The following is a 16,135-nucleotide window of genomic DNA, read 5'->3' on the forward strand; positions in this document are numbered from 1 at the left end:
TTGAACGTCGGTTCTCGAGCCGCCGGGGGCGGCTTAACGTACTGACGGCACTTGAGCCGCGCCGCCCCCCACGGCTCGGCGTAGCGAATGAGCTAGATCTATCCGATTGGGCTCCGATGAGGCCCTGTCATTGCCGATAACTTTTAATAGATCTAGAGACAGAGTAGGAAAAAAACGGGGATTTAAACAATTTTGTTATTTCCGGATCCCTATTATTAACGGGCCTGTTATATAATTATGGTTTCCACTGTATTTCCAGACCCAGCATAAAATCGTAGAGCAGGCGTACTAGATCTAGATTCTATCGAAAATTTCTATCGAACCCAAAACTCCGCAAGGAGCGAACCGGAACAGCTGATGCGCATATAAGGGGGTGCTGCTATTTCTTCCTATTCTTCTTCTGGTGAAACGGAAGAGAGCTTCAAAACCTTGACCAGAGACACTAAAATATATTAAATACTCTCTGCCTTGACCATCAACCAAGGATATTGAAAGTAATGGAGGATGCTCTGTGGGCGGCACCGCACGCCTGATAGGAGCCCTCTCTCGCGGCGGAACTGTGGGCTACCTGCGCTGCGCGAATGCTCGGCTCACGCACTGAAATCTAGATAAGAAAGAAGGTTTTATTCCGAGGTCCTTGAGATTAGGCAAGTCAATTAGTAAAAATGCCTTGCACCTGCGTTGTATCTAAGTGTAAGAACCGATATGATGCTGCAGTGGACCGAAGTTTTCACAGTTAAGAAGTTGTTTTCCTTTTTATAAATTTGAATGAAAGTGTTTTTATGCCCCCAGCAACACAATTTAGATCATTAATATTCATAAGAGGCTGGCTCCGGCGCTACTTGCCAAGGCCAACCTAGGCTGAAAGGGATACAACACCCCAGCAGAAAGACCGAGATACTCAATTTTTAAAAAAAGTATTCTTATTTATAAATATATATATAATGATTATGTATATATATATATATATATATATATAATTATTATGTGTGTGTATGTATATGCATATTATACATTTTAATTAAAGATATTGCTTTCCATTGTGTGTGCAAATTAGATGCTACTGTTGTCTAAATGTAGATTCTAGATATCTAGAGGTTCCATTAGATAATATGAAATCAATACTCAACAACAATAATGATGAATATTTTCTATGTTAAAGAAACACCAAACCATATCAGATGAGGGGAGAGGGTAGGGTGGGGTGGATAAGAGTTTGAGTCTTGTTAGATAGAACTATACTCGGTTTAATTCTAATTCTATTGTTGTAGTCTGCACCTAAGATCCCACAATCAATAATTCCGGTTCACTTAAGATTCTGCTGTTAAAAAATAAACCAAACAAAGCAACAACAAATTTTAATACACAAGAGTCATCACGATGAATTATCGCCCTCAGGGGTGTAATAAGGGACTAAAAACGAGAGCTCTCCATATCATATTTTACTAAACAAAACAAAAAAAAACCTTCAAAGGTCATCCACGCTCATGCATGCGATCACACCTCCAAAGGTGCTGTTATCTATTTTTTTAATATTTGAAATCTTTGTGAGTTCCATTTTGTGAAAACCAGGAAACAAAATTATTGTAATCAACAATATAATTATTTATAGACCAAGACATACTGTACTGTTAGCAATCAGATAAAGCAGGCATCGACCCTCTTTTGTGTCCGCTATTCCTTACACGTAAAGTTAGTTATGGCACACGCCTAGAATCATGCAATCGTATCTTAAATTCAGTTTTAAAGTATATTTTTTATCCATTTCTTAAAATTAAATATTTTAGCATCTTGAAAGATTATCTTTATAATTTGGTATGTTTGATAATTTTATGTTACTCGGACAAGTTTTCTTCTTATTTTACACTCCTTTTTGATTTTTAAACTAGATTAAAACATAAAACTCTTATAGAATTGAACAGTCAGTATCACACACAGAATTTATTTTATTTTTACTCCCTGTCATGATCCGTCAGCCCGTCAGTTGATCACAATCTCTCTCTCTCTCTCTCTCTCTCTCTCTCTCTCTCTCTCTCTCTCTCTCTCTCTCTCTCTCTCTCTCTCTCTCTCTCTCTCTCTCTCTCTCTCTCTCTCTCTCTCATCTAATTTCCCCCATTCTCCTTCGTCCCTTCCCAAGGCCCGCCCCTTCTCTTTCATCCCAGCCAGCCCCATCCCCTCTTCCTTGCGTGCATTCCCCCACCCCGCCCACCCCCACAACGTGGCCCAGCCCGATAAGATTCTATAAAAATAAACGCTACAGTTGGTGATTTAGCCCACAGTCGGCGGCTATATTTGATTCCCACCGCGGCGTACCTCTCGTGGCGCCGCGAAGAGAGAGAGGAGGCTCTATTAGTATTAGTTCTAAACTCCTTGACAGAATTCGAATTCTGTGACCATCAATAATTTATAGATGAACCGGAAATCCATGTCCATCCAGGTGCTGTTTTTGGCCAGAGCTTCAAAACTGAGCCAAATGCGCGGACTTCCGCGGATACTTTTTTTGGCCGAGTTTGTTACATGTAGGCCACAGAATTCTGTGATGTAGGCCTACATCATGTATGTGTGTGTGTACAATCTTTGGATCGGTTCCGGGATCGATTCTTCACCCAGCTCTGACAAGTACAAGTTGGTACAAAAGTATAGGCTAGGCTTGATTCTAGAACTACCTAGGAACTAGGAAAGGCCTACTCTACAACCCTCGCCCTAGCCTAGGCACTGGGCATATTAATACTACACCTGTGACCAGGACCAGACTGAGGAAGTCATAAAGGACTTGACAAAAGCAAGAGATTGTTGGATGTAACACCGGGGCTTGGAAAGAGACGCGGGATCAAAGTTCTAATCTAGATCTATTCTAGATCTAGAATCTAGGTAGAGTAACCAGCCAGGTAAATCGGTGCTTTTTCGGTATTCCCACCCCCCTTATTTGAGCCTGACCTAGATCTACATCTAGATATATCTAGATTTAGATCTAGATCTATACGTTTGATTCGCGGTGAGCTAAGATATCAAACCTAACAACTGCAAAATATTAAATTATGGTAAAATTCAGGGGGGCATGCCCCCCCCCCCCCCCCCTGAAACCCCCCTTCCTATTTTTATTAGGTCAGCTGAAACCCCCCTACTCTTGTGGCCCAAACCCGTTAATAAAATTGCGGGGTGGGGACTACCGAAAAAGCGCCGGTAAATCACTAAATTCTCCCTAAATGCGTTGGTGCTAGATCTAGGTTTGGCCCTATCGACAAGCCTGTTACTGTTAAGTACACAGGTCTTATTAGATCTATATCTAGCAATTATTCAGGTTCAAATACACGCAAGCCTGTAAGGCACCTTTTGGTTTTGTCTGAAATACAAATAATTTAGGCATAGCAAACTAAAAATTTCATTTACAATTCAGCCATCAATATTAAGTACGGCTAGCCTGACAGTCTAGCCGTACTTAAGTACGGCTAGCCTGGCTGTCTACCCGTACTTAAGTACGGCTAGACAAGAAGTCTAGCCGTACTTATCTTAGGCCCTATTAACATTAGAAAACAGGAGGTTTAAAATACATACACTGTCATTAAGGCACCTGGTTTCATCTCAAATACAAATGCTTTAGGTCCTGCACAATAAAAATGTATTTACAATTCAGTAGGCCTATTTTTTGTAATTGGTCAGTCTAGCCATCATATTAAGAATAAGCTAGACTGCCAGTCTAGCCGTACTTAAGTACGGCTAGACTGCCAGTCTAGCCGTCATTAAGTACGGCTAGGCTCTTCCTATAAATAGACCCACTGCCTCGTCTGTAGGAGGTGTAACCCGTTCATTGACGAGGTGTTGCACAAGGACCCCAACTCTCTGGGATCCGAATGCGACACCGACTTTGGTATATATATATAGATCTATGAGCAATTGCCAAAACGTGAGACTCTCTTGAGACTCAGTGGTGCAAAAACAATTTTCTTACCAATTTGACTCTCTTTTCTGTCAGTCACAGATTGACATTTAGACGTGCTCATATTCCTAGAGTATCAGAGCAAGGAGATGTAGGGTTTTGGAGATATGGGTCTATTGGTTTGGCAACTACTGTGTTTCTTGTATAACAGTGATGACAAAAACAGATAAGCAGCAAGGCAAATTATGGACTTTAAATTCCATTTGTTTAATAAACAAAGACTTTGTACACTATGAACTCCATTCATAATGGTAATATGAATGACAAGCTTTGTAACAATGACGCAGTGCACAGAACATGTCATCATTGTTATATACAGGAATGGATACACATTAAATTGGACATTTTCATTGACAACACATCATTCAGAAAATACATCTCTCCAAAATCAACCGCCAAACACCGCTCAACCAAGTTTTTAAAATCGCAAAAAAAGAATTTGGGAAGACGCACAGACACCATTGGGCACATCCAGAGGCGGGATGGAACCACAGCTGAAACACAGGTAGAAATCGCAAACACAACAGCTACGTCTCTCCCCAAAAACTAATCCCCCAAGCAAACTACAACACCACCTTCCGTAACATTAAAACTAACAGAGAACAACAACACCTAAACTTCCACTCCAAGAACACTGATATCTACAATGCAGACTTCACATTAGACAAACTAATAATACAGCCCCGGGTCCGGATGACATCCACAACCAGATCTTTAGACACTTACCCTCAGAAACACTTACACTCCTACTAGACATACAACGACATTTGGCAGTCATACTCGCACTCCTTTCCGGAGTCTTGGCGTCTCGCCACTGTCATTCCAATACCCAAACCAAACAAATACCACACACACACCCATCCAATTACAGACCAATAGCACTGACGAGCTGTCTCTGTGCAAACTTTATAGAAAAAATTATTCATAGGCGACTCATGTGGTTTCTGGAGACGATGGGCTCGCTGAGCTGTCTCCAGTGCGGATTCAGAAAAACATGATCCACTCTGGATCACCTGGTCCACCTGGAGACCTTTATACGTGAGACGTTTGCCGAAGGAAGCCACATGATTGCCATCTTTTTTACCTAAAAAAAGCCTTCGATACAACCTGGAAGTACGGCTTTCTCAGAGACCTGCTCGCATTGGAAACAATATATGTCAACGAGTTCACACTATCTGGGGATAAACATTATACCTTCTCATCGAGATTTACAATGGAGCTGTGATTTCATTCACGAGAGTGAAATCTGTGGCGCAACGGGCAGTACGATGATTGTGATTTTTCACTGCCTGGTTGATCAGCAGCACCCACAAAAGTTTTTGTTCCATAAATTGTGATCTGGAATGCAGGATCTTAGCTGAATGTCGGCCTTCAGAGCGGGATGTTAAGGGGTGATATTATAAACAGATCTTAGGTGGAGACTACTGTATTATGCTGACTGTACCATCTATGATTACTCTCTGGCTGCGACTTTGTCATTCACCATCTTTTCTCGAACTAGAGAAGTTTAGTCATTACATCAAGAGTATTGTTTTGAAATCAGATAGTCTTGGAGTGTTTGAGCAGTAGATTTAAAGGAATCCAGGAGTTCATGGAGTTTTGGGTTAGGATATTCAGTATTTTGTTTGTTTACCTTCTCCTTTTCCTACGAGTTCCTAATCCTATCACTCCAAGAAAAGGCTTCCTCCCTTTTCATGAAAAATGGGGTGAGGCTTTAACAGTCCTTAATCAGGTCATTGATTGATCTGGGTATATTGGAATTCTCTAAAGAGTCCATTTATGTGGTTTGTTGATCTTCATACATGTGGCCAGAGGCTTGTAAAAAAGTTATTACAGTGGAACTCGGATTCAACGAGGTCGCCGGGCCTGACCTAAAAACTCGTTGAATCCGAGTGTTCGTTATAGCAAACACGAGGTTTTGTGTAGATATAATAACAGGCAGTGAGCAAGTTATGTATAAAGAGAAGTCACAAGTAGTGCCTGAAATATCTACATATTATGAGCTGTGTAAAAAAAAAGACCGATTCGTTTTGATTCAATAAATGCATGCCGGTGTCATCTCAATTGCTTACAAAAAAGTTGTGTTGCTGTGTAGAAGGAAGAGCCTAGCATACGGCAACTTTTGATTCCATAGACCAGCGCACAATTCATTACACAGATCTAAGTCAAGACTAGCTTATCATCGTAATAATGATCAGTTGCCGAGGGGGAAAAAGACTGACGCGTTTGTATCTGCGACGTTCAACGCCCGAACCGCTAGTGGCCTCCCGCCCTCCCCGACACGCACACACAGTCACACATGTGCAGGCCGTCCATCCGACCCCGACAGACGCCAGAGTAGAAACGTGCGCGTGCCAAACAACGCATGTGTTGGTGTGAAAAAAGGCCACTGATTGGTCGCATGTAATCGGCTAAGTGAATAATGGTTCACGATGTAGGTGCAATGGATGGTTTGCGGGAATAGATAAAGTTCGTTCTGGGAGAAAAATGAGCGAAGCCACGTCTGCGGGGGCTGTTCACCCTGGAAGCGACCTCGTTGAATCCGAGCTCGCTGATTTAAGTGCTCGTTTAATCCGGGTTATTTTTATTGATATTAAAGAAGAAAAAAAACCGGGGAATCTATCTCCTTTCGTTGAATCCGAGTTCTCGTTGAATCCGAGTTCCACTGTAGTAGTGTATGAAAATAGTATAAAAACCAAATTATTTTGCATGTTAATGCCACAAATGATTAATAGCCAAAATAGCTTTTTTTGTATTACTTTTATAAAAGTAGATGTTGGTCAGTGAGTAGTGTACATTGGGACTGTGTTTAAGTTTTCCATACGGTATGTTTGGACTGAAAAGTGGAGTAGGTCTAAATGTTATGAGATTTTGTTTAGACCAGCAATACTCTTATATATAATTTTATTAGTGACATTACAAGTTTGTCTTTTTCTCCATTTCTGCAGGGAGCTGTGGCAATGAGTGTGTTTGATCAAGGATCCCCTGCAGCTTTGTTTGCAGCAGTTGCTGCTGGTGCAGCGATGAAGTATGCTGCTGGCATCATGTTTCCAAAGCAAAAGAAAGAGGAGTATCGATATGTTGGGAAAGTTGGAGCCATTTGGGTGTATCCCTTCAAGTCTTTTAAAGGTCTGAGTGTCCAAAGTGCAGATTGCACTGCTTTAGGAATGCAGTGGCGGAGTTTTACTGACAGGTGAATATTTGTCTAAAATTTTGATTAACGTATTTTATCTCTTTCAACCCCAATAACAGTGGGAGTGTCCGGTGGTAGTGATCCTGTTCTTCATTGGACACTGGGAGCGTCCTATACCAGTGACTACTGTTTCCGTCCATATAGTGCAAGTTTTTGCTTGTTTTAAAAAACTATTTATGATGCAAGGTCTTTAGTTATGACAAGGAGTTGTTTCAAGTCCAGATTGTGTTTTTAGAACTATTAAAATGCTCTCCCCCCTTGTTTTCATCATGTTACTTTTTTTAAGAATGTAGGCGATGTGGCTTGTAGAAGTAAACTGACTCTAGATGAGACATCTCAGTTGCTAGAAGGAATTCAATTTTAAGAATTGAGTAGCAATTGATTCTCAGATGATACTGAGTACTCTGTCGTGAGTGGTGACAATGATAGTGGTGAGAATGATGTGGGACTTGATCCAGGATCAGAAAGTGTCAGTTCAGGTGGTGAACCAGCACCAGGATCAAATAGATGTGTACATTTTTTCCCCAAAATTTATTTCAGCTTATTGCCACATTTTTTTTCAATATGGTATAACACTTATGTGTTTTCATTGAATACTACATTGCTAGAGTGGTTATGATGAGACAAGATGCTCCAGGTTTTGGTTAGTGTGGAAAAAATTATCAGAAACAGTGATAAAACTTGGGGTTAAAAGATTAATAATGAATGAATGAGAATGAGATTATGATTCAGTGGAGCATGAGTTACACTATCTGGAATTAATTTACTGCAAAGTCAAAGGAGATAATAGAGAGAAAATTGCATTAATGTACTGTAATACATGTATATTTCACATTGATCAAAAAGGCAAGTGGAAATTTTTGTGTGTAAATATATGGCATCTTAGCAAAAACAATAAACTGTAATTTGTAATAATATTAATACCTCTTCCATCAATGTCTGACAATGACCAATACATTCGCTGTGGAGAATATTACTCCAGCGAATAGAAGAATTTGAAGACTTAACGGTTACGATGACTTAATAGCGTTTGCTGTGGCTGATGAGACCAAATCTAGCAGAGAAAAGTTTGCCACATTTTGAGGATTTAAAGGCTCCAGGCTCCACCTGCACTTGTGGATGTGCGCAGCATGCGGGCTACTCTCTTGGTTTCAGTATTTCTTATTTGTGAAGCCTCGTATGATTTTCTGCCCACTGTGACTGCTGCTCTCCAGCAATAATTTGTAAAATATCACTAAATACCAAGGCAAGTTGCTGGTTCATGCCTTTTCAAATAAATACTGCTAAGACAAGTAATGTGACTCGGAAAAGACATTCAAACTGGCATTGAATAAACAAATGGCACACATGTGGGAGATTTTGATTTTGCTGATGACATTTTGGTGTATCATTACAATTAAACACCACAGTGCAAGAAAAGTTGAGATTGTCATCAGAAACTAAATCTACTCCCATCAATTTTAATTGCAAGTACATTGATAGTTGATAGCGTTCTCTCCAAAACAGCAGACTGTATTGACGAGGTCCATCAAAGAATTTAAAATGCATGGGTCGCTTTCGTAAAATTAAAAACCATTTGGAATTCAAAGATCATTTCATTGAAAACATAATAAAAATTGTATATATATATATATATATATATATATAATAAAATAATAGTTTGTACGTCAACGTCTGACAATGGCCAATGGCTACCTCAGAAAAGAATTACAAAGTTCTATCTGCTCATTACCTAGTTTTGAGAAATTTGACGTTTAAAAATTTGAGTTTCACATCATATCAAGCTTTTTTTAATGCAATTCTTTCAATATCTTGATAACTACTCTGAATAATCTTACGATTTTAATAGAGCAGATAGAACATTATTATATTAAGTTTCTGACCTCAAGGTCTTAGTAACTCAAAATAGCCAAAAATGTTAGATGGAACTTAATCATTCTGAGGTAGCGCAATGCATTCTCAAGAAAAATATAAGAATTAGGAGAAATAAAGGTAAAGATGACTTTTAGCTTCTACTATGGCTGATGAGACCAATTCTGAGAGAGAAAAGTTTTCCACATTTTGAGTATCCAAAAGCTCCACTTATACCTGTGGACGTGCGCAGCCTGCTGGCCTTTCTCTTGGTTTCAGCATTTCCTATTCATGAAGCCTCATATGACTTGCTGTCCGCTGTGCATGCAGCTCTCCAACTGGATCTGTTAGGAGCTAGGCTCTCTCATGTTGAAGTATTTATGTTAAAGAGACATTTTCAGGGTCTCTTTGTAGCAGTGGCGAAGTGTCTATATAATAAAATAATCTCTGTTTCTCTTCCTAATTTTGGAACATCATCGCAGTCTTGCAGTCAAGTTTACTCATAGACATAGGCCTCATAAATTAAATGTAAATAGACATTCATAATCACCAATGAACAGTATGCCTAATGTTCAAAACTGTTTCATTGCAATATATAAATACCCTGTTCACCCCTTTCGGGCCACTCCACAAGCAGTAACAAGCACTGATTATGCAAGTGTAAGCTTAAAGTAAGGCTGGTGGAGTCTACCCCAAAGATGTGAAGGGATCATGTGCACAAAGTCAAAATGGTACTGTGTCATTGTCACATTAGTACCGCATTCACCCCTTTCGGGCTACTGTCATATAAACAATCACAAGCACTGAATTTGTAACCTAAATAGGCCTTTAAGACTGGTCGAGTCTACCTCACTATATTGTTCCACCCTTTGTATACTCTAGTTTCTCCTAGATTCTAGTTTGTGCTGTATTGTTTAAGGCCTTTCTTATTTCTCTTGTAGTTATGGATAGTTTGCCACCTCACCCATGCCTCATTGTCACAAAGCTCATTCCAAGTCATGATTAACTAATAAGTGAGTGAACCTTTTCACCATTCCATCTTCTTTCTTTCTTGTATACAGAAGATTTGTAATAATTATTTGTTAACATTCTTTTCTTTCTATTGAAAGGCATTGGACAGTTTCTACTGCTGATGGTGTTTATCTTACACAAAGACAAGTTCCGACTATGGCCCTAATTGAGCCTGTGCTGAACGGAGACAGAATTATGTTGATGGCACCGGGCATGGATCCCATTTCTTTCCCTGCTGATCCTCCAGTGACTGATAGCAATATCAGCAAAGTCACGTCAGTATCATCAGTTGTCTCCCTTTATATTGCCTTTTGAAACCAAGTGAAAATTTGATAAAATTTTCTCTTGTATTTCACGTGCATTTTGTACTAAGCGATACAAATACATTGACTGACATGTATATTTTTAAATCAATGAAATGTCCATCACGCCTGATATAAAAGTAATTTTTTTCTTGTTTTAACTCTTGATTCAGTGATATCCACCGTACCCTATTCAAGTTACTTCAGATTTTGATAATTTAGATCCATTTCTATTATATAGTCTTCTTCAGAGAACCTCAGTCCCATCTATGGTTTTGGTATAGAAGTGGCGAAAGCCTTGCAAATTGTCTATGGAACACTACTTGTGAAGGGGGCTCCATAGCTGAACAGGTATGGTGTGTGCCTGTAAACCTTGAGGTCCGGAGTTCAGTTCTCCGCCAAAGTCAGTTTTTTTTTCTTCTAAACCTCCTGATCCTAGGGTAGGTGAGATCAAACACCTAATCTTCTGGGATACGGGCAACACATTTTGGAGGTCTCATGTGGAAGTTTTGCACTTTAAATATCACTTGAGGGTTCTCAAATAAATTGAAAAGAGTAGGTCCTCCGGGCCGCCGTCCGGGCAAAATTCAAAATTAGTTCCTACCCAAAAACTGAAGTTACCCCAGTCAGAATAATTTATGTTAAAAGTACTTTGAGAAATGCCATGTGGCTGCTGTGAAACAGCTTCTGGATTTTAGTACGATGTAAAACAATTTTGCTTGAATTATTTGCTTTGGTTTATACTAACAGGCTGATTGGAAAGGAAAAGGAAGCTATGCGAAGAACAAACTGAGTGCATAACCATCTTTAGTATGTTCTTATCATACATTTTTTATTGGTTACCCTATTTTACATTGTCTCAGGTGTTATTCTGTATTCACAGTATCAAAACTGATACAGTCAGATCAGTGGACATGGGGGATGCAGTTGCTGACTGGCTATGTCGCTACTTCAGCAAAACTGGTCTTCGGCTTCATTACTCAGCTCCAAACCTGGAAAAGCGGGATGCATCTAAAGCTAAAAAAATGTGGCAACATCCCGCACAACCTGGCGATATGGTATGGCAGTAATGCTATGTGTTCTTAAGAATTAATAGAATCTGACCATAACCTTTACCTGTAGCGAGTAGTTCTTATGATTATACCTTTTGTAAAGATAATGCCAGTGATGCTGGTCTAGTCCACATAGAAAAGTAACTCTGTTCGAGAGAACATTCTGTAGAGTTATATGCTGTTTGTTAATGTATCAATAATTAAAAAATTGAATCTATCTTAGTGGGGGCTAAATGAAGTGTTCTCTTGACAGTGTCATACGACATAGCAATAGTCTTGTGTTAACCTCTCAGGGAGGTTTTGCTAAGGGAGTTTTCTAAATACAACTCTGTACACCATATTTTTTGTCACTTACATCAGTATGCAGTATATTTCTTTCAAGGAGGCTATGTAATTTTTATTTGATTTTGTTTTCAGTGTGCATTTTCAGATTACTGTGGATACATGGTTTTGTCCAATGCATCTCTCGCAGACCTCAATACACGACTTGAGACAGCTGTACCAATCACAAATTTCAGAGCCAACATAATTGTTGATGATTGTGGTGCTTATGAGGAGGTAAATTGAATAAAAAATTCTGCTTAGTTACCATGATGACATTATGTCAATAATTTACTTTGTAATGCTTTAATTTCATAGAGGGCTGTACAGTTTTGTGGCCAATTTAATTCCCACTGTAATAAAAGGTCTTGATCGATGTTATCAAGTGCTGCTCAGGTCAAGCAAAATAAGGGCTGTACACTGTTCTTGATCAGCGTATCGGATGATGTCGTTGATTTGTAACTGAAATACTCCAAATAGCAAGAAAAAATATAACAAAAGTCAGAGCTGAAAATGTGCTGCCTGGTGGCGCTACAACTTTTCTAAGCAAGCAGGTACAAGAAACTAAATTCTGAAACCAGCTGTATGACAAATTTATCTGATCCATGTGACAGGCCTATGTCTCCTGGGGATTTTGGTACATTTTTTCACCTCTCGGTCAATTTTTAAAGAAAATGGCAGCTGTTTTAATATATATTTCTAACCATGCACAATCAAACCTGCTTTAACAGCAATGACCTCTTTAAGATGGAAATCTGTCATAACCGCATCTTCCCGCTCCCCCTTGATCAATTCCTCTATAATTACCTCTATGAAATGGAAACCTGCAGGCAATGGAAAAAGAAACTCTTTCCTCTCGGAGGATTTTTACCTAAGATGGAAAATGCTTTCCCCGCCCATAATAATAGCTGTGCCAATTCCAGGGTCCCCACCAGGTCGGGAAATCGGGAAAAAGTCGGGAATTTTTAGATGGGTCGGGAGGTCGGGAAAAAGTCGGGAATTTTGTGATGGGTCGGTAAGTCGGGAAAGGATAGGGCCTGTGTAATGTGTAGCTATCTAGACTGTATGGTTGATGAATCCTGAAGAGGAAACGTAATTGAACCGCTGTGACGGAAGTGTATGTGTGACACCGAGGCTTGATCAGGAAGAATCAAGATCTACTTTCGCTTTCGTTACCGCCCAGAAATTTTCCTGTAATAGTCTGATAGATAACGCAACATTTGTAACATGCAGGTTATGCATTATGAACGCTGAGTCGCCTTGAAAATAAATCAAAATTAAAGATTGCCCTCTGCTTTCGCTTGTGGAAAAAAAAAGAGAAAAAGAACTAATACAAGCATCATGACAGGTTTGCCCTCGTGACCGGTCAATGAACCTGTGAGTACCGGCGCTCTGAGCGCTGTGAAGTATAGGACTCCTTTATAAGATACACTCGTGGAAAGGGATTTGGGGGGGGGGGGGGGGTGAGCTGAAGGCAACGCTAGAGGACAAAAACTGAACTTGGAAGCAAATTTTTAGCATTTTGATAACTACTTTAGAGCTCTCTGCAAAGCACGCGTTGGTGCAGGCTTTGTGTGGAATCGGGGGTCCGTCATGCCTTGTTATTGAACTAAAGTGTTCGCGTTTCATTGGATGGGGTGATTGTAATTTATATCTATATTTTAGCTTTCTGTTCAAGATTGGCAGATTTTCAGTGTCACTGCATCTTGCCCTCCCTCAGTTCTTACACCTCTCACACTGAATAGGTGTACTTGAGCCATTCTAGTTATTACTAATATTACTCTACTTTGAGTTTGAGCAATAGTTTTCGTCTTCACGTTTTATTATATATGAATCATGACACCTTGACTGGTTATTGACAGTCGATATTCTAGTTCTAGGTCTTTTCTCAGACTCAAAGCAGGATTCATTTTTTATATAGGGCCTATAGTTTGTTATGTTGGCTAATATGATGAGGGGAAAATATATAAGTAAGAACAGACTGAAATACCAAAGTCTCTCAAGATCCCAGTGCCACACTGACATGTTGTTGACTGGATATAATGTACCTACATGTGTGTGTGTGTGTGTATTCACAAACATATACATGTATTATATTAGATATAAATGGAGCACACGCTTTCATTGTTATGTAACGTGTTCCTGGAAAATGGATGAGGCCCCTCCCTTGGAAAATTGAGAAGCTGGGTTGGCAGTCACCCAGTATTATAGTCATCTATTGTTTGAAGACAAAATGTACATTTGCATTCATTTATAGACATTTTGGCTTTTTATCATTGACAGATCATTGGGATCATTCTTGACGCGCAGCGGCCTGATTTTTCCCTCGAATTGGGGTCTTGAAAAAAATTTGGGGGTCTTGAAAAAATGTTCCAGGATTTGGTGGGGACCCTGCAATTCGACAATTCATCATTCAAGATCAGTACCTTCATTTTCATTTGAGAGATCAGATAGTGGCTTTGTCGGCAATTAAGGTACCAATTTTGGTGAGATTATAACTACCGTATATAATCTTCACTGCCCTAAATAACTTTTTTGTGTAAGAATACCTCCAGTTTATTCCCAGATGGAATAGTTGTGGGTCAAATTCTTCTGTTTGTTTGTTTTTTCTCAGTACACTTTTGTTTACATGGTTTTTACTATCTCTGATTGCATACTTAAGGACTCCTGGAGCTCTATCCGTATTGGAAATGCCCAGTTGAGGGCTCTGGATGCCTGCACCAGATGTGTTTTGGTTACTGTCGACCAAAGTAAAGGAGTCAAGGACAAGAAAGAGGAACCCCTGAAAACTCTGAAAAAGTAAGAAAATATGCAGATAGAAAGGGCGAGTTGGTCATTGTTGCACTCTGTTGATGAACAACATACAGTGGAGTCCACTTAAACGTAACAAGGTTTATCCGAAAACAGCAGTAAACTGAAAAAGCTAAAATCCCTGGGCTTTTAAAAAGTTTTTGTTAAAAAAACCTTTCGATTAGGCGAAATGTTCCCATTTCTAAACCGTGAAGAATTTTGAAGGTTTTGCTGATGATGAGTTGTAATAACTACAGAAGGTCTTATTAAAAATTAGTGCACTTTTGTTCAGCGGCGGTATTTCCGGGGTTCATGTAGACCGTTTTTGGAAACTGCGATGTTATCGGCAGTAACAGTCTGGTGTCAAAGAAAGTGCCGAGATCGGCACTTGCCAGTAATTGGGTTAAAATTAAAGCTGGCTCCTCTTTACCTGATGAACTCCATGAGTTTTCAGTAAAGTCCCTTCTTGGAACATTTCCTCTTTTCCTGGAATCTAGTTTAAAGATTTTGTATTGTCCTTTGGAAATTACTTAATCTCTGTTTACAAGGCATTCTACTTTATTCTCTCAGTCACTTGTAAGGCCCTTTTCTGAGAATGATTTTCCCACCTAAAGAGAGAGGGCATAATCAGGATTAATGGATAGCGATGGTCAAAGGTGAAATCGCAGCCAGCCTCCCTTTCTCGTCTCCCCTACTCTCTTTGTATTTTTTTTTTTTGGTCGTGTGTAGCTTTGCCCTAGGCCAAGGCTAGATCCTATGTCCGCGCGCACGGCTGTGTGTACCTCTCTGCCTTCCTCTCCACCCGTGTGAGTGTGTGTGTCCATCACTTGCGTTCTTTGTGTTTCTTTTGACACACTCCACTGCTGCGGTGTAAACTGTGTTCAAACTTCGATGGGTCATCATGAAAATATTGACTGTCTTGTAAATGAAGCGTGCTTGAAGCCGAAGTTACCGTGCTTAAAGGCGTGTAATTTATATAGCAAAAATTCGGTAAGAGCCGTTTAGCGTGCTTGAATCCGAAACGTGCTTAAGGTCGGCGTGCTTAAAGCCGGCACGGACTGTATTGCTTAGAAATGCAACCAGACTTATTGTAAATGTTTTTAAAATTGTAAACGGTGAATACATGTATATACCTTAATTCAACTGTCCCCGTAGAATTGTGCAAATTTAGATGGCCAAATTATGCAAGAAAAATGCAAAAATTATGCAAGTTACCGTAAAACCATTCGCAACATGTTTTGCACTTTTTCAACAAGAATTTTCATGTTTTCTGTACAGAAAAATTGAAAACAGAACATATCATGATCAGTAATTTGTTGAGTATTTGGAAAGAAAACAATACACATCAGTCAGAAAAAAAACAACAACCAAAAAATATAATCTCTGTTACTTTCAGCTGTAGATCTATAGAGGAAACAAAAATGGAGAGGAAAAAAAAAAGTACATCTGGACCTCTGATGCTGGCACATCACTAAAACCAGGGACACCTGTCAAACATGAAACATCAGCAGACATGAGAACTTTTGATGGATTAAAAAATAGAGACATGCTCAAGGAACAAAAGCCCTAACCTATAACCTTGGAGGAACTATAATAGGAGAGGCCGCAAGTCGCGTAACGTGAAGCCGCTGCAGACGACGGTCGGCCATGTTTGTGAGATCAGCTCAGTTCTTTCAGT

The 16,135-nt window shown here is 39.6% G+C and overlaps 1 protein-coding gene across 2 annotated transcripts in view; it reads left to right on the plus strand.

The window, feature by feature from the left end:
• The first annotated feature begins 2,496 nt into the window (after positions 1-2,496).
• Positions 2,497-16,135, plus strand: part of LOC101864484 (mitochondrial amidoxime-reducing component 1) — a 20,084-nt gene continuing 6,445 nt past the window's right edge. The window contains exons 1-6 of one of the 2 annotated variants that reach the window (XM_005109490.3): positions 2,497-2,888; positions 6,886-7,130; positions 10,091-10,267; positions 11,178-11,352; positions 11,764-11,904; positions 14,330-14,466. In XM_005109490.3, coding sequence (XP_005109547.1) covers positions 6,898-7,130; positions 10,091-10,267; positions 11,178-11,352; positions 11,764-11,904; positions 14,330-14,466 — 863 coding nt within the window. In that variant the 5' untranslated portion in view covers positions 2,497-2,888; positions 6,886-6,897. The remainder of the gene's footprint in view (positions 2,889-6,885; positions 7,131-10,090; positions 10,268-11,177; positions 11,353-11,763; positions 11,905-14,329; positions 14,467-16,135) is intronic. The other variant, XM_005109491.3, reaches the window with a different exon arrangement.

The sequence above is a fragment of the Aplysia californica genome, unplaced genomic scaffold (genome assembly GCF_000002075.1).
Source record: "Aplysia californica isolate F4 #8 unplaced genomic scaffold, AplCal3.0 scaffold00783, whole genome shotgun sequence".
Classification (NCBI taxonomy): domain Eukaryota; kingdom Metazoa; phylum Mollusca; class Gastropoda; order Aplysiida; family Aplysiidae; genus Aplysia; species Aplysia californica.